This window comes from Ambystoma mexicanum, chromosome 6q (assembly GCF_040938575.1).
Source record: "Ambystoma mexicanum isolate Mex_15411 chromosome 6q, UKY_AmexF1_1, whole genome shotgun sequence".
Classification (NCBI taxonomy): domain Eukaryota; kingdom Metazoa; phylum Chordata; class Amphibia; order Caudata; family Ambystomatidae; genus Ambystoma; species Ambystoma mexicanum.
In genome coordinates, this window is record NC_090937.1 from 573,270,921 (window position 1) to 573,293,247 (window position 22,327).

At 49.0% G+C, this 22,327-nt stretch overlaps 1 protein-coding gene across 3 annotated transcripts in view; it reads left to right on the plus strand.

Annotated features, from left to right (window-relative positions):
- Positions 1-22,327, plus strand: part of SCLT1 (sodium channel and clathrin linker 1) — a 1,687,870-nt gene that overhangs the window by 512,008 nt on the left and 1,153,535 nt on the right. For all 3 annotated transcript variants that reach the window (XM_069631056.1, XM_069631057.1, XM_069631058.1), the window contains exon 9: positions 16,160-16,225. In XM_069631056.1, coding sequence (XP_069487157.1) covers positions 16,160-16,225 — 66 coding nt within the window. The remainder of the gene's footprint in view (positions 1-16,159; positions 16,226-22,327) is intronic.

Here is a 22,327-nt window from a genome sequence, read left to right on the forward strand (position 1 = left end):
GTGTGTGGACATTCCTTTGTGGGGGCTTGGGAACTACACTGTACTTAAGAATCAGCCTGCATCACCTCATGAGAAGCTAGGCCTTGATTGCTCGTCCATTGCTACCGCAATAGAGAATATTGGCTGGGGTCCTCTGTGCCCCTCCTCTACCATACAGAGAGCAGGAGTACAGACGCCCCCCCTTCAGTCTTTACACACACCAACTCCCCTCCCGCCCCCCCAGCCCACCCAGCAGTTGCTCAGCTCAATACCTTGTTCTCAGGAATTTCTGATTCTTACTCATGCCTTGGTGTAAAGCCCGCTAGGAGTGCAGCAGGTGGATACTCCAAAAAACAGTATCAGTGGACCAATCCACACATGGGTGTATGACGTCCCCCCACAGTGTGCTCCCGAATGGGTCCCACTGTAAGCACCTATGTTACACACAATAATAATGCCTGAGTGTGTCAGTAAAAGTATGCCTCACATTGTCATCAGGTGTCCTCAGCTGGTTGCATCTCATCCGATCTCGCTTGCATTCCTCAGTCAGCATTATCTCCTTTGGTGGGCGGGTCTTTCACTTCGGTCAGTACATTTTCAGTGTCCATCCATTTATGTGCCTCATCAGGATTATCAAAGAAGACACTCCTGCCTTTGTCTATCACTTTCAACTTTGCTGGGTATAGTAGCATGTACTTGAAGTTTCCTTCTCATAGTCTCCTCTTGACTGCCGTAAAGTTCATTCTTTGGCGTTGTACCAGCAGAGTGTAATCCGGATATGCCGTGATATTCGCAGGGGCCTTTTTTGTTTCGTGCCCCCCTTCCGGAAGCATTCCAAGATGTTTTCTCTGTCTTTATAATTCAGAATGTGGGCTATTATTGGTCGCGGTGGGGCACCTGGTGGCGGTCTTCTTATCAGAGATCTATGTGCCCTGAGTTTGCACTGGGCCAGTTTCAGAAGCAGCATGTTTTCAATAAAATTAGTGGGATTGATGCCTTCTTCGCCTTCTGGAAGTCCGATTATGCATACATTATTACATCTAGTTCGCCCTTCTGCATCCTCAACTCTTCCTTCTAGGTTCTGCACTTGCTGTTATAAGATTTTGACGTCCCTGGAGGTACCTTTAAGACTGGTGGCGTGCGTCGCAACTTCTTTCTCAAGCACCCCTGTGCGTTCTGCAAGTGACCGAACATCTTGCTGTAGGAGGTTTAAATCCAGGCTAATGGCATCCCATTTTGGACTCAAGTGCAGTCTTCAATGTCCCAATGTTATTAGTCAATGGTATGAACCTTTTTTTGCGCGCGCTAAACTTAGGTATTGTTGATTTCTGCCTTAAAATTCACAATTCACTTTTTTGTTTGGTTTAAACATTTGAGTCAAGATTCCTCGTTTGTTTGCAAAGATTGGTTTATTGTTATTTGTTGCCCTCTACACGTTTCTCACTGCCATTTCATTGTTTGGCAGATCCTCAGGTGGGATAATCCCATTTTGGGATAAAATTAGATTCAACTGAAATGTTAACAACCATAAAACATAGCTTAAATATTCAGCGTGTGTATTACAATTCAAATCAATTTACAAAAGTATTCAAAAGTATTTACAGATTATGACAGCAGTTAGAGTTCAGTTTTTGACGGGGATCAAAGTGCGCTATTCATTGTAATGCAGGCAGAAATAAATTCATAGTTTTGCCAGTGCTTTCGCAAATGTACTTGTCTATAATTTTTACCAATGTCAGTCATTTGCACCCATTATGGAGTTTATACTCACATTTGTTGTTTTTTTCTAATGTTATTTCTGTGATATTTTCAGCACGTTTAGTATTCAGAAACTCTTTAGTTTCTTGTTTTGTTTCATTACTTCAAACCACTAATGGTTTCATCAAAACTTGTCTATGTTTAGTGGCTATGCCTAGAAAGAATGAGTGAGAGGATATATTAATTCTTTCTCTTGCTCTTCTTATGCTCTGTTTGCTAGTGATAAGCATATGCAGAGACTTATTAGTCTTTATATATCGTTATTGGGGCTGCTTACCTTTGTTTTTTGCAGATACTACTGTACATATGTATATAAGAGCCTCTTGTAAATGTATATAATTCTTTGTTATACCTGCATATCGGATCCCATGTGTAAATGTTTAATGATTCTCTGTTATACCTGCATATCTGTAACCTTTTACAAATTGCGCCCTGATGCCTCCGGGCCTGTTGGTTTGCGCGTTATAAATAAATAAATACAAATACAAATAGATGTTGGTCTTTTTCTGGAGGAGCGGCATGATAACCGTCTTCTTTCTTGTTCGCGGTGTGTTTCCCGACTTCAGAATGGTGCCGCGATCACGTGTTAAGTTTATACACGTGATCGCGCCTGCCATTTTGAAATGGGAACGTTTGTTACATTAACCTTGCTCGCGCGTTGATGTGTGCCACTTGGTTTAATTTCCAAGAATTCTTTATTTTCTCGGGAAAGTCCATTTTTTTAGAAAAGGGAGAAAGGGAAAAGGGCCCATCGGTGCTATGTTTATTTTAGGTCTGAATTGTCATTTTGAACTGCCGTAGACCTGGACCAGTTCGTTTGTGATCATGTGATGCATTTGGTCACGTAATTTCTGCTGTATTTCTTCATGACTATTGTCATGGGTATCAGGCAGGTAGTTGGGGGAAGCTGGGTGGAGGCTTGGCAGGCCTGGCATAGACACACAAAGAACCCATAGCAAATCCCTCCTTTAATTCCTTCCTAGTGTTTGTAGTAACTTCCTGGTTACCACTTCCTGTTGCCAAACAGGAAGTGCATGATGCTTCATGAGCTCTCTAGTGTTTGGGTGTGGCTGGCTATATAAGCCACACCCAAAATTCTTCCAGTGCTTCGTGTTGCTTACTGTGAGCTGTATCAGCAACACACACACTTGCCATGCTCTGGATCAGCCAGCTTCTGCTTACCTGCTCCAGATCATCCTGCTTCTGCTTACCTGCTCCAGATCATCCTACTTCTGCTTACCTGCTCCGGATCATTCTGCTCCAGCTTACCTGCTCCGTAAGAACCTCCACGCCGCAGCTATCTCCAGTCAAGAGGGGACTGCTACACCGGCACCTGTAAGAACAAAGAAGAACTGTGTTAACATGCGCACATCCGTAACGCTGCGCATACTCACTGAATCTTCCCGCGACGCTGCAATCTAAGTCAGTTGTACGAGCGCACAAACCCCTGGAAAAGAAAGAAGAGAAATTATTCATTGCGCGGACACTTATTTCACTGCGCTTGCGTTGCATACTTACCAAAAGCCTCTGTGTATACTTACCCAACCACCAAGACTCCCGTAGTGCTAAACCCGGACTTGAGGCGCTAATACCACATAATTTCTCCTGCAAGGGAAAGGGAGAGACATTACCAGGTGCGCTCGAATTGAAGGCGCTGCACAAACCTACCAGCAGCTAGCTTCTACACGCAGCGCTACTCGCCCACAAAAAAAACGGCAAACAAAGACAATACGGACCATTTTAGACACTCCAAATTCTCTGTGCAACGTTCACTTTTGGGAAGGACTTTCTAGCCAGTGAAGAAACTGGCGCCTTGAACACTCGGCCTCGCTGTGAAGGCATAAAAGAGCGTTTGGCATCTGAACTCAGCCTACAGACATTGGCACCAATCAAATGAGTGAATCGCGCCCCTGCGAATGCAGGATGGAGTGCACACTCTACTAAAGATCAAGGTAAGCCCATAGGGGGACATCACAGCACACAGTAAAGAGAGGGGAAAGGCCCAGGGGAATTGGGTGAATTCAGGTCTGAGTGTACACCTTGTATTTGACAGGTATTCCTCTGGGTGAAACGGGGGAAGTGAAGACTCTGGGTCATAGGAGGCTCATCCATCACTCCTGCAGAGACACTGGTGAGTGTGACAACAATGTTTATGGGTGCAAAGTACTTTTCTAGATAAGACTTTTTAAGGGAATTGGAATGAACATGATTATAACAGGTTTTAACCAACCAAACTTTTAATGATACGGGTACAATTTCTTTTGGTTCGCTTGGGAAAGAAATTAAGTTGATTTTGCTACAGTAAGTCTATCAGTTCTCCTTCAGAGTTCAAACCTCTATGGCATAGGTCCAAAGTGCAAATCCAGTATGCTTCTCTTGTCCTAAGCATTTATTCCATGTTGCCTCCTCTTGGTGGCACCGTAATATTTTCGATTCCATAAAATTTTACAATACTTTTTAGTGAGCCTTTATGTCCAGTCTGATGGTGAATATCCCAAAGTGTATCTTGGGTCTTCCTTGATAATTGACCTCATATGTTCTTGTATCCTTTGCTTTAGTTTTCTTGTTGTGCTGCCTACATATGTTTTTTGCAGCTGCATTCTATCGCATAGACCACAAATTTTTGTGTCGCAGTTGATAAAATCACGTTATATTTTCTTCCGTTTGGTAGGTGTATTTCTGTTTTTCCATTTGCACTATATTGACAGCTAATGCACTGACCACATTTGAAATTACCTTTGAGTCTTTGTGAGTCCCACATTTTTGGTAGGCCTTTTTGTTGCGCTGAAATTGAAAAGTGGGAATGACCGAGTATATCCTGGAGGCTTTTGATCTGCGAAAGGTGATATTCACTTCTTCATCAAACCTATCTGATATATCGTCATCCATTTTTAGGATGTACCAATTCTGTTTTAAGATTTATCTGACTGTTTTTATGTCCGATGTGTATGTGGTAATGAATCATATTTTTTCAAAGGTTTTCCTTTGAGTTGGTTTGTCTGTCAATAATTCCTCTTGTTCGTTTTTCTGTTTTCTGATATGTTTTCTGTAGATGTTGATCTTTATATCCTCATTCTTGGAATTTCTTCATTACTATTTTCACATTCTTTTGAAATTCGTGTTTTTCAGTACAATTTCTTTTTATTCTTAGCATTTCCCCATAGGGTATATTTCTTGTGATATGCTTCGGGTGGTTGCTTTCAGCATGTAAGACTGTATTTCCAGCTGTTGGCTTAACATGTAGTTTAGTACACATTTTTCCTTGTTTCACACATAATTCCAAATCGAGGAAATGGATTGATGTGTCGCTGTGATCTATAGTGAAATTCAGATTGTAGGTATTAGGATTTAAGAATGTAAAGTAGTAATTGAGGGTGTTGGTGTCTCCGTTCCAGATAAGGACATCATCAATATATCTGCCCCAATAAATGATATGGTTCTCTGTTGTAAAAGGTTTGTGTTGCCAGGCATGTTCCAACTCAAATCATCCTACATATAGGTTGGCATATGGAGGTGCGAATTTCGCCCCCATAGCAATCCCTTGTTGTTGCTTGTATATGTTGTTATTGAAGAGGAAGATGTTATTCAAAGTGAAATTAAGCATTTCTAGCAACATATTGTCGTGAGAGTAGTAGGAAACTGACCTCATTTTGAGGAAGTATTCTATGGCTTCAATGCCTTTTTGGTGGGGTATCGATGTGTAGAGGGAGGAGACATCTAGAGTCACCAGCCTACAATTGGTTTCCCAGTTAATGGCTTAGAGCTGCTGTATAACATGCTTTGTGTCTCTTATGTGAGAGGCAAGTCCTGACACTAAAGGTTGTAAAAAAGTGTCAATATATTTGGATATCGGTTCTGTTAGAGAACCAATGCTGTTTATTATTGGTCTGAGTGCAGGAAAAGAGACAAAAGGTTTGTGTATCTTTGGGATAAAATATATAGTCCCCAAAATTGGGAATTGGTTTGTTTAGGAATTGTTGTTCATCTTCTGTTAGCAGGTTGAGATCTGTCCAGTATTTTGTCATGGTGTTCCATTCTTGTATCAGGTTCTTAATTGGGTTTGTAGATAATTTCTCATAACAGTTTTGTAAATTCAGATGATGTTATGCCGCTCTTAAGTATTCTGTAGTTTTCAAAAGGACAATATTTCCACCCTTGTCTGCTTTTTTCACTGTGATGTTGCTGTTCCTGCTAGGTTTATCTAGTTCTACCTTTTCTTCCCAGGTTAGGTTGTGTTTGATTCTTGATGTTTTTCCTCTAAGGTAGTTTTGTCGTAATTCTCGTGTGCATGCTTTGAAAAAGAGGTCAATCACATTGTCTTGTGTCAGATTCGGAATAAATTTGACTTGGGTCTCAAGTTTGTTTTGTGACTAACGTCAGTATCAATCTCCATTTCTGCTGATAGTGTCTATAGTATGGATGTCTTCTTCCTCTCCAATATTTAGAAGTTGGGCTGTATCCTGCATATGTGCTACTGTTAGTTCTGAGGGCCTTATAGATTCCTCTGTTCTTCTGATTCTAGCACTGTGAGCAAAGTGTTTCTTCAATTTCAGGTGCCTGCAAAATCTAAAAAGATCAACATTTAGAGAGAAATAGTCCGATTTGTTTGAAGGGCAGAAGGTGAGCCCTTTGTTTAGAGCTCTGACTAGGGCAGGCAAGGGGTCTAGATCTGTAAAGGTTTATATATGTTTTTCTGTTGTAATGCTTTTGGTTTTTTGATCTTGTTTGCATCCCCCCGCTTACGGAGGATAGAATTGGTACTATGGCCCCTGCCCCTCCGGCCCCTCCTTGTCCTTGTGCTTGTTGAGGGTTCTGAGAGCCTTGGTATGTTATTGTTCTGGCAAAATATTGGGTTGTTCGCATGTTTTTGAATGTTTTGTATTCCTCTAAAAAAGCTATAGAGGTAGCTGGGTCTTTTGCAGGTGCTGATTGGTTTGGTTGAATACTTGTTTCTTGTTCATTGTCACTCTGTGATTCTGCTTCTAAGGATGGTGGTGAGGTAAAGGTTGGCGGTATGGGGAATGGCTTCATCATTTGTTGAGATTGACTCGATATGTAGTTTTTGTTTGGTATTTGTTTTTGAAAAGTATAGATCCTTTTAAATGTGTTATCCATTTCGTCTCTGATGAACTTTTTCTGTTTCTTGGTTTTGATGTCATTTGCAAACCATTTTATGTAGTCGTCTAGAATTTGGTAAATTTAAAAAGTTGCTTCTAGCAGGTTCAATTTGTCAATATCTGCTTTTATTTGTTGTATTTCTTTGGTTGTTGTATCATGTGATTATTATTTTTTATTTTTTTGCATTATTGATTATACGTATCATCATCTCCTTACATGTGTTGCTTAATAGTTCTTCCCATTCTTGGAAACCTGCTATGTCATCCTCCTTAAAGGATGGAAAGATGCATATGCACAATCCCCTTGGTATTCTGTTTACTCTTAAGTATTGTTCCATTGTTTTTATTTCCCACCATCTTGAGAGTTCCTTTTTTTCCAGTTGTTCCAGTTTTTCGAAGAGTGATTTTAGTGAATCTTTGTTTGTATTGGTTGGTTGTTCAATGCCACAATGGCCTCCAGTACCTGTCGGTCTCCCTTCATGTGTGTTAGTTCTTCTTGTGGGGACGAGGTACATGAGCCATTGTTCTCCGCTGGATTTGTAGACTTGGTAAAGGTGTCCAGTGTGGGTTTTACCTTTCTGATTCTTGGATGCCATGACTGTTCTCTTTTGTTGTTGTCCTGGTCTCATTGGGGCCGCTCTATAATTGCAGGCCTTCCCTTGGTCGGAAACTGGCTTGGTGAGTGATACGCCGTGCGTCCAAAGTCAAATATTACCTCAAAGACACCACTACTGCGCACCCTCATCAGGTGTCTAGATTCTGACCACTGAGGTTGTATCGTCCAGGCGGCTCTCTCACTGGCGGCCACCCTTTTTATACGGATGTTGTGTCCTGATCGTTTGTTTGTTTGTTATTATGCTAAAGGCAAGGCAGCACCTCCCTGTCTGGTCACAACGTGCCGAGGTCTCCTTCCACGCCTGTGCATTCCCTTGGATTCGCGCTGTCCCAACTCGCTCCCATAGGCTGCTTCTGTTCACAGAGAGCGGCGGCCTTTGCTGTTGTCACCAGTTAATGCACTGGACTATTGATATGGCACAGGTGCACGGCCATACCAAGCACCTTTGCGCCACCTCCAAGTAATGCCTCCTGAGCAGGCAGGGGGACAAGCTGTGCTCACTCTCCTCTGCTGGTGCTTGGGCTAGGTTGTGCCAGATGGCTCCAGCTGGAGCCCTGTGTTATTGTATTTCTCTAGCTTCTGCAGGGAGCGTTTGCGTGACTTCTTGTTCTCATGCAGCCCTCCTTTTGGGCTGCTTTTGTATAATTGCAGATGTCACAGCCTTCCTTGCGCTGCGGTGACCGGAGCCCAATTGCTAATCCTGCTTGTTTGTAATAGCCAGGGACTATATGCTGCCCTTGATTGCCTTTCGCATGCCCTAATTTCAGGCTGCATTCAGCCCAGTGATTTCGTCATTAGATCGTGTCCTTTGGGCGAATGGTTCCATGACCAGGGCAAAGATCAGAGGAGAGAGCGGGCAGCCCTGCCTTGTCCCACACGAGAGCGGGATCGGGGTTGAGGTCTTTTGTTTAAGTCGCAGTGATGTCTTCGGGGCTATGTAGTTAGCTAACAACATCCTTTGGAATGTGGGGCCAAACCGGAATGCCTCCAGTGTGAGCCGCATAAAGTTCCAGTCCACCCTATCAAAGGCTTTGGTGGCATTCAAGGTCAGGACTGCCAGGCCCTGTTGGTCTTGAGTCGCCACTTCGATGAGATTAAGTGCTCAGTGAACATTGTCCACAATGCTTCTGCCTCTGATGAATCCCGCCTGCTCTTGGTCTATGATAGATGGTAGGACCTGGGCCAGCCTGTTCGCCAATACTTTTGCGTATGCGTTTGCGTCCACATTAAGAAGTTATATTGGCCTATATGATGAGCATTCTTTTGGGTCTTTGCCTGGCTTCAGGAGCATGATTGCGGTGGACTCCTGCATCGAAGGGGCTATAGCACCTGTGTCCCGGAAGGAGTTGAAGAGCTCTGTCAGTGGGCTCAGAAGCAGGGGGCGAAAAAGTTTGTAGAACTAGGGCGGGAAGCCGTCTGGACCCGGGGCTTCAAGGACTTGAGTGTTTCTTCTACCTCTTCGGCCGTAATTGGGGCCTCCTAGGTGGTTCTGTCCGTTTCCGAGAGCTGCGGTAACCGGGCGCCCGCTATAAATTGTTCCTGGAGAGCCTGTGGGCGGGGGGCTGAGTTCAGGTTTGTTGGCTAGGTGGGTCGCCGCTATTTGTAGTTTAGCCTCCGGGTCCTTCAGGGCGATGTTGTTTCGCCAGCGGGTTCTGGCTAATTTGCTCACCAGGTATCCGTTAGCTTTATTGCCATTTACATAGTAGCTCTGCTTTGTCCTGATCAGGGACTGTGCCGTGTCCTCAGCATAGTGTGCCTCCAGTTTCGTGCGGGCTAACCTCACCAGTTTGGCTGCTTTGGGTGACAATTTTTTTTCAGGACCGAGTCTGCCTCTGCCTTTTCCCCTTCCAGCTGGTTCCTTCTCACGGCCCACCTCTTCCTGTATGCAGCAGCCTGGGCTATTAATTCCCCGCTGATTACGGCTTTCATGTCTTCCCATCTTGTAGCTGTAGAGGTGAGGTTGGGGGGTGTTCTCCTTAAAGTAGTTCTTGATTGCTTTGGATATAGCATCTTGGACCGCCATGTTGTGCAACATTGGCTCATATAAGGACCATCAGCGTCTTTCGGGGGGGGTGGTCCGGGTCAAAGATCCTTGCGGTCAGAAGGATTGGGGAAGGGTCAGACAGAACCCTCGTGCCAATTTCGACCTCGTCTGTGAACTGCAGGAGCTGCGGGCTTGCTAGCATCAGGTCAATTCGGGATGAGGAGCGGTAGACATGGGAGAAAAATTAGTAGTCTGCTGTGTCCGGATGGAGGACCCTCCAAGTGTCCACCACTCCCAGGGTTCTGAACAGGTGGCAAAGGCTCAGAGCAATCTTGAAGTCCCTGGGTGACGGAGCACCCGTTCTGTCCAACAGGGGCTTGGGGGACCCCATTGAAATCCCCGCCCAGGACCACCTGGCCCTCGAGAAAGGGGGAGAAGAAATGATTCCAGCTCTGCGAAGAAGGCCTCCTGACCATCGTTTGGCACATAGACCGCGATCAGCGTGTGGAGTTGGCCATAAAGATCCCCTTTCCCCTCTCCAAATCTGCCATCTGGGTTCCGCAGAGTTCCTTTCTCCTTAAAGGGGGTACCTTTCGCCAGCAGAATCGCTGTGCCTCCTTTTTTTGATGGTTCCCGAGGCCAAGTATTGAATCATGAATGCCCAGCATCGTAGCCTAGGGAAGTCCTCCGCTAGAAGGTACGTTCCCTGGAGGAACACTACCGAAGCTTGGACGTCCTGCAAACGGTGGAGGGTGGACTTGTGTTTTACAGGGGAGTTCAGGCCCCAAACATTCAAAGAGATGTAGCGTAGCTTGGTATGTGGTGGGGGGAGGTCTGCTGGTCGCTTTCAGTGATTAGGTGGGCGGGAGTCTTCCAGTGGAGGGTTATAGATGTAGGTCAGCTGTACCCGGGTTTTAACAGTAACCCAACCAGGGCCAAACATGGTCCTGTAACCCATAGGGCAGGAAGGGGCCCAGCCCAACCAAAAACAAAAAACAAAAAGTCAACCAAACTAGGCCTTGAGGGCCTTGCGCCGGAGTGACTTTCCATCCGCTCGGGCATTGCGTGGGACGCCCGTGTGCCAAGAGTATAGGTTATGGCATGGAGAATCGACAGTTGGTCATTAGTCATGCGCGGCAGGGAGCTTCCCTCCTTTTGGGACTTTCATCCAGTGGCTGCGCTGTGACCTTGGCGTTGAGCTGCATGGTTTATCTGCCAGGGAGGCAGTCGGGTCTTCTTCAGGGGTCCACGGCTCACCCCCCCCATGATGCCACAGGCTTCCTCAAGAGCATGGGTCACCCTTGTCTGACCCTCAAATGTGAACTGGAGCGAGGCCGGGTGGAGCCACCGATATTTGATCTTTCGTTCCTGCAAGAAAGTGGTCAGCGTTTGTAGGGCTCTCCGACGTTGAACTGTTGAGGCGGCTAAGTCCTGATAAAGATGTATGGTGGCCCCCTGGTATGTAAGGTCCCCCTGTGAGCGGCTGGCTATCATAATTTCTTGTTTTGTGGTGAAAAAGTGGCCTCTGGTGATCACCTCTGGGGTAGTGGTCGTCGGGGTACTCCTGCGACTCCGCGGTCTGTGGGTGCAGTCTAGGAGGAGCAGTGACTTATCGCAGTCTGGGAGGAGGGTTTGGAAGATATCCCCGATGTAGGCAGGGAGAGCTAGGTCCGATATTGAGACGGGGACCCCCCTGATGCAAATATTATACCTGCAGGCCCTATTTTCCAAGTCTTCCTGTTTGTGGTGCACGTCCTCAGTGTTGTCCTCCAGAGATTGGAGTTTCCGTTGCAGCTCCGCAATCTGGGCTGTGTGTTCCATGACTTGGTCTTCTGTGTCTCCAACCCACTTCCTCTACGCGGCAGTCTAGGCCCTCTATCTCAGTCGTGACCTCTGACATACAATTGCGGAACTCCGTCTTGATATCTGCTAGGAGGGCCTAGACATCTTCCTTTGTGGCACAGTGCCCCTGGGATATTGAGGGCGATGGGGGTTGGGCCAAGGGAGGGTCCGGTTGTTTAGCTTTGTCTTTCAGCTGCAGCAGGTTGGCTATGTCCACCGATTTTGGGCCCTTCTGTTTAGACATTTCAGTGCCTGGGTTGCCGTTCGTTCAGGCGGGTGTCACCCAGAGGTTTTGCTGAAGGCGGCTCTCCCTGTTATGGGGGCAAGTGCAGAGAGGGCCTCCCACGCCCCCCAGCTGGGTGCTCTAGCCTCGGTGAGGCGGTATGGTGGGGCCCCTGCCGTGTTAGAGGGGGGGCACCCAATTCAGGTGAATAAGCAGCTCGGTTTCCCCTCTGGCGGTTGTAGTGTAGGACAGGTCTCATACCGTCAGATCTCTGTCAGTGGCGGGAGATCCGAGCTGTTTCGAGGGCTAGGCTGGATCATGCTGGGGCAGTGGGCTAGGTTCAGGAGCCTGACTTCAGCAGGTTGCGGTGGAGTGTGGTGGGGGAGACGACTCCTCAACTATTCTTCAGATCCATGGGGACCCGGGTGAGGGAGGTCTCGGTGGGCCGTTACAGCAGGTGGGGGCTCTCCACAGCAGGGTCGCTCCGGGCCCCTCCCGGTGGATGCTGGGGCTGGCAGGCCCGGTGCCTGCAATGGGGGAGTGTAGGTCAGGAGGAGGTGCAGCCTCAGTTGGTGTTGGGCCTGCAGTGGCGGGGGGAGAACTGCGGTCCCACCACGGTGCCACAAGGCTCCGGTGACAACCGGGTAGAAAAGCCTTGCTGGTAATCAAGGCAGAGAGTCGTCGAGAGCCCGCACAGCCGGACCACCGGTGCATGGGGCCCCTGCATCCCTCCGGAGCTCCTCCCCGTCCCGAGCAGCCTCCTCGGATCACTCCGGCCTCAGGATGGTGGGTCGGGTCTGGTGCGGCGGCGGCTCCCCAGAGGCAGCTGCAGCTGGTTGTTGCTGGATGAGTGCTGGGGCCAGCGGGCCCGGTGAGCCAGCGAAGGGGGAGCGCAGAGGTCCAGCTCCAGCTGGAGTTGAGTCTGTGGTGGTGGAAGGTTCAGTGAAGGTCCCATTGAGGTGTCCCAAGGTTCGGAGGCACCGGGACAGAGACGCTCTGGCGGTCGCTGGGCAGAGAAGCATCAGGCAGCCACACAGCTGAACCCCCGGGCGCGAGGTCCCTGCAGTCCTCCAGCACTCCACCTCGTCGTAGGCAGTCCTCCCTGCTCTACGGCTGCAGGATGTTGGGCCGGGCTGGGGGCTGCAGCCGCCCTCTGGATGTTGCTGTGGCTGGGGTGTCACCCCCGCTGTTGTCACTGTCGGCTGGCTGGATTGGGCCGTGGGGTCAATGCATGCGGGGCAGTGTCTCAGCGGCTGTCTTCGACCCCTCGGCTCAGCAACTCCACATGGCCGCCATTTTGGGCATTAAGTTCGGGCCCAGGGTGAGCTTAAACGGTCCAGAAAGCAGGGGCTTCCCCAAATTTCGCCCAGAGTCGGGCCCCAGGTTCTTCGGATATTCCGCCGCTAGTCAAGCTATCTCCATGCCTGGAGTTGGACTAAAAGTAAGGCATTTTGTGGCAACAAGCCAGGCGTCCCATAGAGCTCTTAGTAAGGCGTCCGCATCGTCAGAGCCTCAAGCCACGCCGCCTCTTTCCTTCTTTCAATGTATAATCTGCTGAATGAATTCCTCACTTGTTTCAGTGATGTCACAACATTTGAAAATGGAAGTCAGGAGGGCACGGTGTAAATATTCGCTGTATCAAAACTAAAAGTTAAGGCAACCTTGGACAGTGCTGGAGACAGGTCTAAATCGATAGCAAAGCCAGGCAGGAAAGGGAGAGCGAAAGAGCGAGCTGGGGCTGGAAACGCCTCCTCCTCCCTGCTGTTTGTTTCATGTCTGCAGAGGCAGCGGTTTAAATAACATTTCTAAGGGTAGTTGGGTGTTGGGGGAAGGGATGGGATGGGTATGTAGACGTTTGGTCTGGGGGCTGTCCCCCAATCCAAATGGCACTAAAATGTAGGGAAACAGCTGCAATGAGTTGCCCACCTAGAGGGTTATACAAGATCCTATCTGCATTCCTAGATTGCCTCATTGTTGTATCTACACATCCAGATTGCCTCACTCTGCTCTCAACCTTTCTGGACAGACGCATTGTGTTCTCTCATTTGGCCCTCTGAATTTCAGTTAATCCTCTGACCGCTTTGTGTACTGGCTACTTACTCCAGCCAACTGCAAAGCTACTGCATAGATGCAGTAGTGCTTTACGCTTGTCTGTCTTTTTGCATCATAGCCCCCTGCTTAGATACAGTTGTGCTTAAGCTTGAAAGTCTTATTTCCTCGTAGCCCCAACGCTGCACTTCTTCTGGTCTTCCCATTTGTGAGAAACCAAAGGGTGTCTCACTGACTAGTCCCTTGGGATCTGTCATCCAGGTGGCCAGGCACAGCCATCACCATTGGATCCAGACCCCGGGGGTGGACCAGTGCGAGTGGATTACCTGGATGGGGGGGGGGGGTCCCGTGGGAGTGGGAGACCTGGAGGAGAGACCCGGTATCGACACCCTTTTCCCTTTAGAACACACTCATTCTATATACTATCTAGGAACCTTATCCTCCCCCGCATCCCCCTTTTCTACACACACTCTGCTGCATGGACAAAGCGCTTCAGAGAAAGACAGACTATCACACATCCAGTCCGTTTGACATATCCCAATATCAGGGTCAGGCAGAGTCAGGCACTTAATCTTGATGACTCGCACCTGAATCCTGTTCCCTTTCCCCACTGGGATAAAAGGCAGAGCATGAGAGCACCTTGCAGGCAAGGTGGGAAAGGCAAGCAGAACCACCAAAGCCGCAGGAGAGCAGATCCCATGAAATTGGAGCGACTATGGAGGCAGGGCATAAGGGGCCAAGAAGCGAGAGAAGGGCTCTGGTCCGGCCAGCTGCAGAGTGAAGGTTGCACAGACTTTTCAAAGGAAACCTCCCCACTAAAGCACAAGGTGAAGGCAGGCCCTCCTTCAGGTGACCGACGCAGTTGGGAGGAAGTCGAGCCGTGCTGTGCTGATAGCCTTGGCTTCAAGGAAACGCTGGATGAATGTTATCAAGCGCTACCGGTGAGTGAACTATGAGACCAGCCGGCGTTATTGAGTGAAAGATGCCAAAGCGTTTGGGGCTCACAGGGTTTCCTGAAACCGTGAGGGAAAGTACATTGTGACCAAAACGATGAATGCAGAAGCTGCGCCTGTCGTAGAAAACCGTGAGGGGAGCCTGTGCAACATTGCGAATGTGTTTAAGACTGAATTATACAAAGAATAACGGAGTGGTCCGGTAATGGAATATTACCTTCCCTAAAGGTTTCTCATCCAGAGTAAAACTGTTAGATTGAAAGTAAGATAATTGGAAAGACTGCGGATACCAAAAAGCCTTAGGAGAGGCCAATCCAAGTAAAAGAATGTCAAAGTGGCCATACGAAGGTACAAGCAAAATCCTCGTACAATCTGCCAAGTGGGAAACTAAGTGAACAATTGTAAAGTAACGCTAAGTGAACTATGTTGTAAAGGCAAGTGTGAACCCGACAGAGGGATACCAAGAGAAAGCAAGGGGAGTGAATCCTGCATTTTGTTGTAGTCACTGTACAATGGTGTAAAAACAAAGGTGAACCCAATGAAGAGGGTATCATGAGGAAGCCGGGGAAGAGGAGAATCTCGCATGGTGAAAGCTTGGGCATGTTTTGTGACGCCAAGCAAAAGGCATCGATTAAAGGGATCCTGCCTTTTATGAAGAAACTGCTTCCTGATGCCTATAGGTCCAAGGGGTGCTCAGTCATGCCACTGTTCCACCTTGTCCCGTGATGTAACCATGCTTTCCTTAGACATTACACATACAGGCTATTTCAACATCCCAGTTGCTTGTATGCCAGCCAACCACCAGTAGCATAGTTTCAGAGTATATCCTACACTTCCAGGAAACCGATTTGAAATTAGACCAGCTCTGTAGACTAACTGTATCTGCCAAGCATGGGCCATTCTCACTAAACCACCCCTAGGAATCTCTCCTCTTGTTTCCACATTTCAAAACCTCAAGGAGAGATCTGTGAATCAAGCAAGAGGGTACCTCTCCTTTCCAACCCCCTCCCTTATTGGCTAGTGGCCCGTAAGAAAACGGTGGTATTACAAAACCCTTGCAATTGCACAGACTTAACACAACAACACACTTGCAATTCAGCAGATGTGTGAAGTCATGACAAGCTTAACGCAGTGCATTCCTGTTGCAAAGCCCATACATATTATAGAAAAAGGCATCCACAATGACATACAAAATGGCATTATGGGGGACATCAAGGGGAGTGCGCCAAGTTAAGCTTGTCATGACTTCCCACATCCGCTGAATTTCAAGGTTCTTGTTGCATTAAGTCTGTGCAACTTAACTGCCCCTTAACTAAGATTTTTCAGTGACTACATACAAATGTGTGATCTTTTCTGACAAGCAACCATTGATGATGTGATTTTAATATGTGAATATTTTCACAATGAAAACTCGCTTCTATGGGTAGGTTACTGTTTTATTTGGAGAATGTGGTTACCCTATGGTTGAGACTAGCTTTTCTGTCTATTCTTTTAACAGTTAGCCTTACCATGCTTTAGCTTTTTCTACTGATACCGGCAACATGTTTAGGGAAACGTGAAAACAAGTTTGCCTCTGTTAATGTATATCATTTCTAGTATTTTGTGGTTTTAACTGTATGGTTTGATTACCTATTTTAGGAACAGTTGACTAATTTTCAGAAATTGACCCGGCAACTTCATGAAGCCAATGAAAAAGTAGAGTTGGTGAGCAAATACTTTTAATATTTTGTTAGTTGTTTACTAATGAATGTTGATTCCCCATACTTGTTAGTATTAGAGAGTTCTAATTATTTTAAACACAGACAAGATGTATGCTTTACATCCTTTACAACAACTTTCAGCAACCACAATAAACTAAATTCTCCAGCATGGGGGCTGGCATGGATTCTTATGCTCATGAATATTCCCCGCCGTCAGTCTTGGAATCCTCGGTAAAAGAAAAAACAGTTTCACCTTTGTTTATAAATTGTCTTTCTCCTATAAACCAATCACTGAGCTCTGGGTCACACTGCCCCCAGCCAATGACTGCCCTCTGCCTAAGCCCCTGCTGTGGCAGCTATCTTCAGATTTTTACTGCACGTTCAAGTGTTGGGAGTCCTCGCGTTTTGCTCTTCCAGGTTTCTGCGTTTTTCCGTGCTTTTTTGGTAGGAAAACTGGAAGTTTCCAGAAGCCCATTAGGACTACATTGCGCCATATCATGTCGGAGGAGAAGGACGGGGCTTCCCTTTTCAAGCTCTGCACCAGCGGCGGCTTGCGGAATGTTTTCACGGAGGACAAGCATTCCCAGTGCCTGTATTGTCTACACCCGACGCACAAGGAGGAGGAATGTGAGATTTGCCGTGGCTTCTCCAAGCGTACGATGAAGGAGCGGCGCGTCCGACTGGCGACGTGGCTCAAGACCAAGGCCTCTACCCAAGGTGGTCTACAGGGGCAGGCCTCTTACGTATCCGGCCAACCTGAGCGGGCTTCTAAGTCCTTTTGAGGGGGCTCCATCCATGGGGGCCCAAGACAAGGCCATACACTACAAGACGGCTTCTGCCGGGGTTGCCGCGCAAGTGGGTCCCGCGACGGTCAGGACGCGTTCGTCTCCATCTGCCTCGATACCCAGTCATCGCTCTTCTCTCCTTCGAGGAGAAAGTCAGCTACCCCGGGGAAGCTGCGGGAGAAGCCACAGGAGGTCAGGCAGGCCAAGGGATCCGTCCTGCCAGCGCAGGCCCAGGTGACCAAGGCCAAGACGTCCTCTTCAATCGAAATGCTGGCGGCTGCCCTCTCAGCCCAGGGTGCTCCGGTGGCGGGCAGAGTGGCGCTCCTTCCCAGACGGGAGGTGTCGGTCAGACCAGCGGAGAGACTCAGGAGAGGTGGATGCCGGACCTCAGCCCAAGGCCGACCCCTCAGGACCCGAAGAAATGGGTGAGGGGTGAGGGGAGTGTAGAGCTACAGGGCAGACATTTCATCGTCCGATGAGGAAGACCTTGTTTCCGTCCACACCATTCTGGAGGAGATGAGTGACCATGACGAGAATATCGGGGGGGGCTCCTGCCGGAGAGATGACGGGGCAGGGGGCAATGAGACAGGCGCTGGGCCCAGCGGTCCTGTCCCCCAAGCACCCCCCAGGGATTTGTTGCAGGATATTCTCTCGACCCTCCACGCACTGTCAGAGATTCAGAAGAGGATGCCGTTGGCACCACCAGCGACTCCACCGGCGGGGACCTCGTTGAAACCGGGTGTCATGGCCCTTGCCCCTGGGCTTCAAGGACTTGAGTGTTTCTTCTACCTCTTTGGCCGTAATTAGGGCCTCCAAGGTGGTTCTGTCCGTTTCCAAGAGCTGCGGTAACCGGGCGCCCGCTGTAAATTGTTCCTGGAGAGCCTGAGAGCCTCACTGGCAAGTCAGCCCTCCAGTTAGGGCCAGGTCAAAGGCCTTAAAACCTCATCCAAGACTCTTGGAGTCAGTCCTGGCCCCTTTGGCGCCAGGCTCATAACCATCATGAAGACCAACATTAGAATGGGACTATTTACTTGGGACTATTTAACTTTGGGATCGGGGGGGGGGATCAGCCAACGTGGAGGCACACACATAGCTCAGTTACAAGGAACTGAGCTATGCGGTCTAGTCTTTAGGGTGTGGCAGTCCTGGGACTACTTTACCTGGACTACTTTGGGTGTGGCAGGCCTGGGACTATTTTACCTGGACTTCTTTACCTGAGTCTATTTAAACCGCACCCAAATAGCAGAACATGCTTTGCGTTATTCTGCTGTGGGCCGCGTAACGCTCACCGTGTCCAGTTCTTTAATGCCAGCTTACCTGAAACCAAGCACCTGCAGAGAGAGAAAGAACACTACGAAACTTACCTGGAACAGTATCCTGTCTTCAATCCATCGCCGACTTCAGTTCCACTCACATGAAGGTACGAACTCCATCATCCGGCACCGCATGCATTCTGGAATACCATAATCTGGAAAGAGGAGAAAGAAAGACAGCATTAGTAAGCGTTTACTCACGTTTCCTCCAGAATGAAGAAAGCCACACAATTCTTACCTGGGTAGTCATCTCCTGGTCAGTATCATTGCTGGAACATTACGGCGCTCGGCGAGGAACATTGCAGCCTGCAAGGAGAGAAAAGACACAGATTAGCAATATAAAAGGCGAAACACCACCGCGCATCGCGCATTGCTCACCGGACAGCATCGCGCACACTGCGCTTTCGCCTACCAGCCCATGCTCATCTTCAAACTGCATGACAACACCAAAATACCTTTCCATACCTAAAAGGAAATAAGAAAGACATTATTATTCGAACTAAGAGGAACATAAGAACGACATATAAAGACTGTAAAGCAGCAAACCTACAGAGTTACAGCAGGCCTGGATTCCCACAGGGAGGCTTGCACCAGTGGAAGTAACTTGGTCGCTGCTCGCCCCCCACATCTACGCGCCCCTTCCACGAGGTGAAGAATCCACCTTTCACAATATTAAGGTGAGGAGAGGGCCCAAGGGGGAGGAAGGAGTTGAGGCCAAGGGAGGTGGGAAAACATAAAGACAATCTGGTATTGAATCCAGCTCTCCTATGTTGCAGACCCATCTTTAACCAGAGGCCTTACCAAGGGACCGGGAGACGGTTCGAGAGTGCAAATCATCCAACCAGGGCTGGGTGGCGTCCCCGTGGATACCGGGTGAGCGTAACACCGGGGCCACCCCCTCCAAAGTAAGGAGGAGGCACCCTACACCTGCGCTCCAACTGTCACTGCCCCCCCACCCTGAGGGAGACGGGGATGGACACCAACGACGACGGTGGCCTCTCTCCGCCGCCAAGGGCTTCTCTCCCGGACAAGGTGGGATCCTTCCATTCCATGTTTGCCCATGCGGCAGAGCTTTTTTCAGCTCACCCCGGAAGAGAAGAAAAAGGAGGGCTTCCTGTACCAACACCGGGAGGCAAAGAGGAAGACCATTCTGTCGATACCACTCCTGGACGACGTCTGAGATGAGGGGCTGGCGCTCCTGAAGAACCTCTCCTCGGCACCGGCTAAGAGAGACCGGCTAGAGAAGAAGTATTGGGTGCCGGAGTCTGCACCCAAGTGTCTGCGGTCGTAACCATCGCCAGACTCGGTGGTCTCGGCTGCGGCAAGGAAGAAGTCTTCAAACCCGTCATCGTCGACATCTATTCCCCGGACGGCGAGGGGAAGAAATTGGTTGCTGTGGGACTGAAGGTCATTTACTCGGCAGCGACGACGATTAAAGCGGTCAACGCCTTAGCGATCCTGGCCAGGTACGACCGGGAGCTATGGTACAGGATGGCTCCGATCCTGGATTTCCTCCCCGCGGACAAGCAGGTAGAGGCAATGGAGATCCTTCAGAAAGGCAAGGTGGTGTCGGACCACGCCATCACCGTGGCCCTGGACATTGCGGACACAGGGTTACGCCAGATGGGGAACAGAGTTTGCCTCTGTCATTGTGGCTGGCTGAAGGCCACCAACTTCAGACAAGAGGTCCAGATGAGGGTCCTGGACATGCCGTTCGACTGAGACAATCCTTTCGGCAGGGCAGTCGACAAATCTTTTCAGCCCGTCAAAGCCGACACAGAGACGACCCGTGCCCTTGGCACGCTGCAGCAGCACCGTACATCCTTTCGTCCCTCAGGAGGAAAGTCTAGGAGGTCTTTGAAGAGTTTCGGTGGTGGATCGTCCTCTTACCGCCAACCATCCCATTCCACGATCTAGGAAGCCTACAGGGGTCATTCCAAGGCTTTCAGAGGCGGCCACCGTCATCGTCAAGGCTCCCAGGGCGGCGCACCGGCCTGCAAGCAGGACTGAACCAGCCCAGATGTTGGGCCTCCACCTGTGCACCCCGGTGGGAGGCCGGCTGGCGTTCTTCCTCAGCATGTGGGAAAACAACTCCACCGATGGATGGTTGCTCGACGCTCTCGCCCACGGGCACAGTTTGAAGTTTCAACGAAAGTGTCAGTGAATACCACTGGTCGCCCGGCAGGAGCAACACATCCCTGCTGCTGGAGGTTCAGGCCATGTTAAGAAAGGGGGCGATAGAGCTGGTTCCAAAGCGTCTCCGGGGGGGAGTTTACTCAAGATACTTTCTGGTAAGAAAGAAAACCGGGGGCTGGAGGCCGATTCTCAACCTACGACGACTCAACAAGTACATCAAGTCTCAGAAATTCAGGATGGTCACGTTGCAGCACATGCTCGGCCAACTGCAGGAGTGAGACTTTCTGTCGTCGTTGGATCTGGAGGACACGTACTTCAAAGTCGCCATTCACATAAAGCATTGCAAGTTCCTGCATTTCGTTGTGCAAGGGAAGCACTACCAGTTCAAGGCTCTCCCCTTCGGACTGAAGTCGGCACCCAGGGTCTGTACGAAATGCCTGGTGCCGGTGGCAGCCCATCTACGGCTACAGGGAATTCATGTGTACCCTTACCTCGATGACGGGCCATCAGGGCCAAGTTGAAGGACATCACAGTCGATCACACGGAGAGGACCGTCCGGTTTCCTGACGGATCTGGGGTTCTCTGTGAATTATGCGAAGTCCTGCTTAACTCCATCGCAGAACGTGCTGTTCCTGGGGTCCAGGCTCAACACGGTGTCCTGTCTGTCAGAGGAGAGGATAGCAGCCATTTTGGGCAACGGCTGTTAGCACTAAAGATCGCCACGGTGAGGACCATCAAGTTGCTGCTTGGCATGATGTAGTCATGCATCTACCTGGTCCGGCTCTGCAGGTTGCGGATGCGACCACTCCAGGAGTTCCTGGACGCCCGTTGGATCCAAGCATCTGGAAATTTCAAAGACAGGATTGTGCTCGACGAGGAATTCCATCGAGCGATAAGGTGGTGGGGTGTGCGCTCCATCATCACCAGAGGCGCAGACTTCCAGAGCCCTCCATACCAGGACACGGGCACGATGGATGCTTCCCTGGAGGGATGGGGAGCACACACGGGACATCGCCACGCTAAAGGACTGTGGCTGCCGGAGGAGAAGGCGCTACACATCAACATCCTGGAACTACGAGCAGTGTTTTTGGGCCCTCAAGTCATTCCTTCCGTCCCTCAAGGTCAAAGTGGTGAGGGTCTTCACGGACAATACCACCACAATGTTTTTTTTTTTAAACAATTTTTATTGATTTATTCAAACAAAAACAATACAAACCAAACCAAACACGCAGTACAAATGTCAACAGTTCCTTAGTACATTGCTTAATTTTCACTGCTCCCCTTATCCCACCCTCCCTTACGAGCCTATTTATTCCACGCTTTCTGTATCTGCCTCGCGTGGTGGGGTCTCGCATTCCGTGGATTCTGTCAGGTCTAGTGTCGTTCCAAACAATTCCGCTATTAATTTCCCTGCCATCAGGGTTCCCGCCTCCTCCTCTCCCCCTACATTGCTCGCCTCCTGCCATACCATGGTTTCGGTCTCCGCCCATTTCTGGAACTCCCCCCACCACACCTCCACCCGTGGCCTGTGACATGTCTTCCATCCCATGGCAATTTTTCTTTTTGCGAGCACATATGCTAGATCTTTCAGTTTGTTAACATGCTTAAGTTTCTGCGATCTGGGGAACCCCCCCAGCAAGCATGCCCAGGCTGTATCAATAACAATCATGACCCCTTTTTCTGCTAGTTTCTTTGCTACTTCACCCCAGAAATGCTTAATTACTGGGCATGACCAAAACATGTGTACAATGCCAGCCTTTTCTTCATCGCATTTGGGACATGCTTGTCTTCCAGCATTTTTAAACCTAGATATCCTCTGGGGTGTCATATGTGCCCTGTGCGTAATATATAGTTGTACCTGTTTTAGTCTAG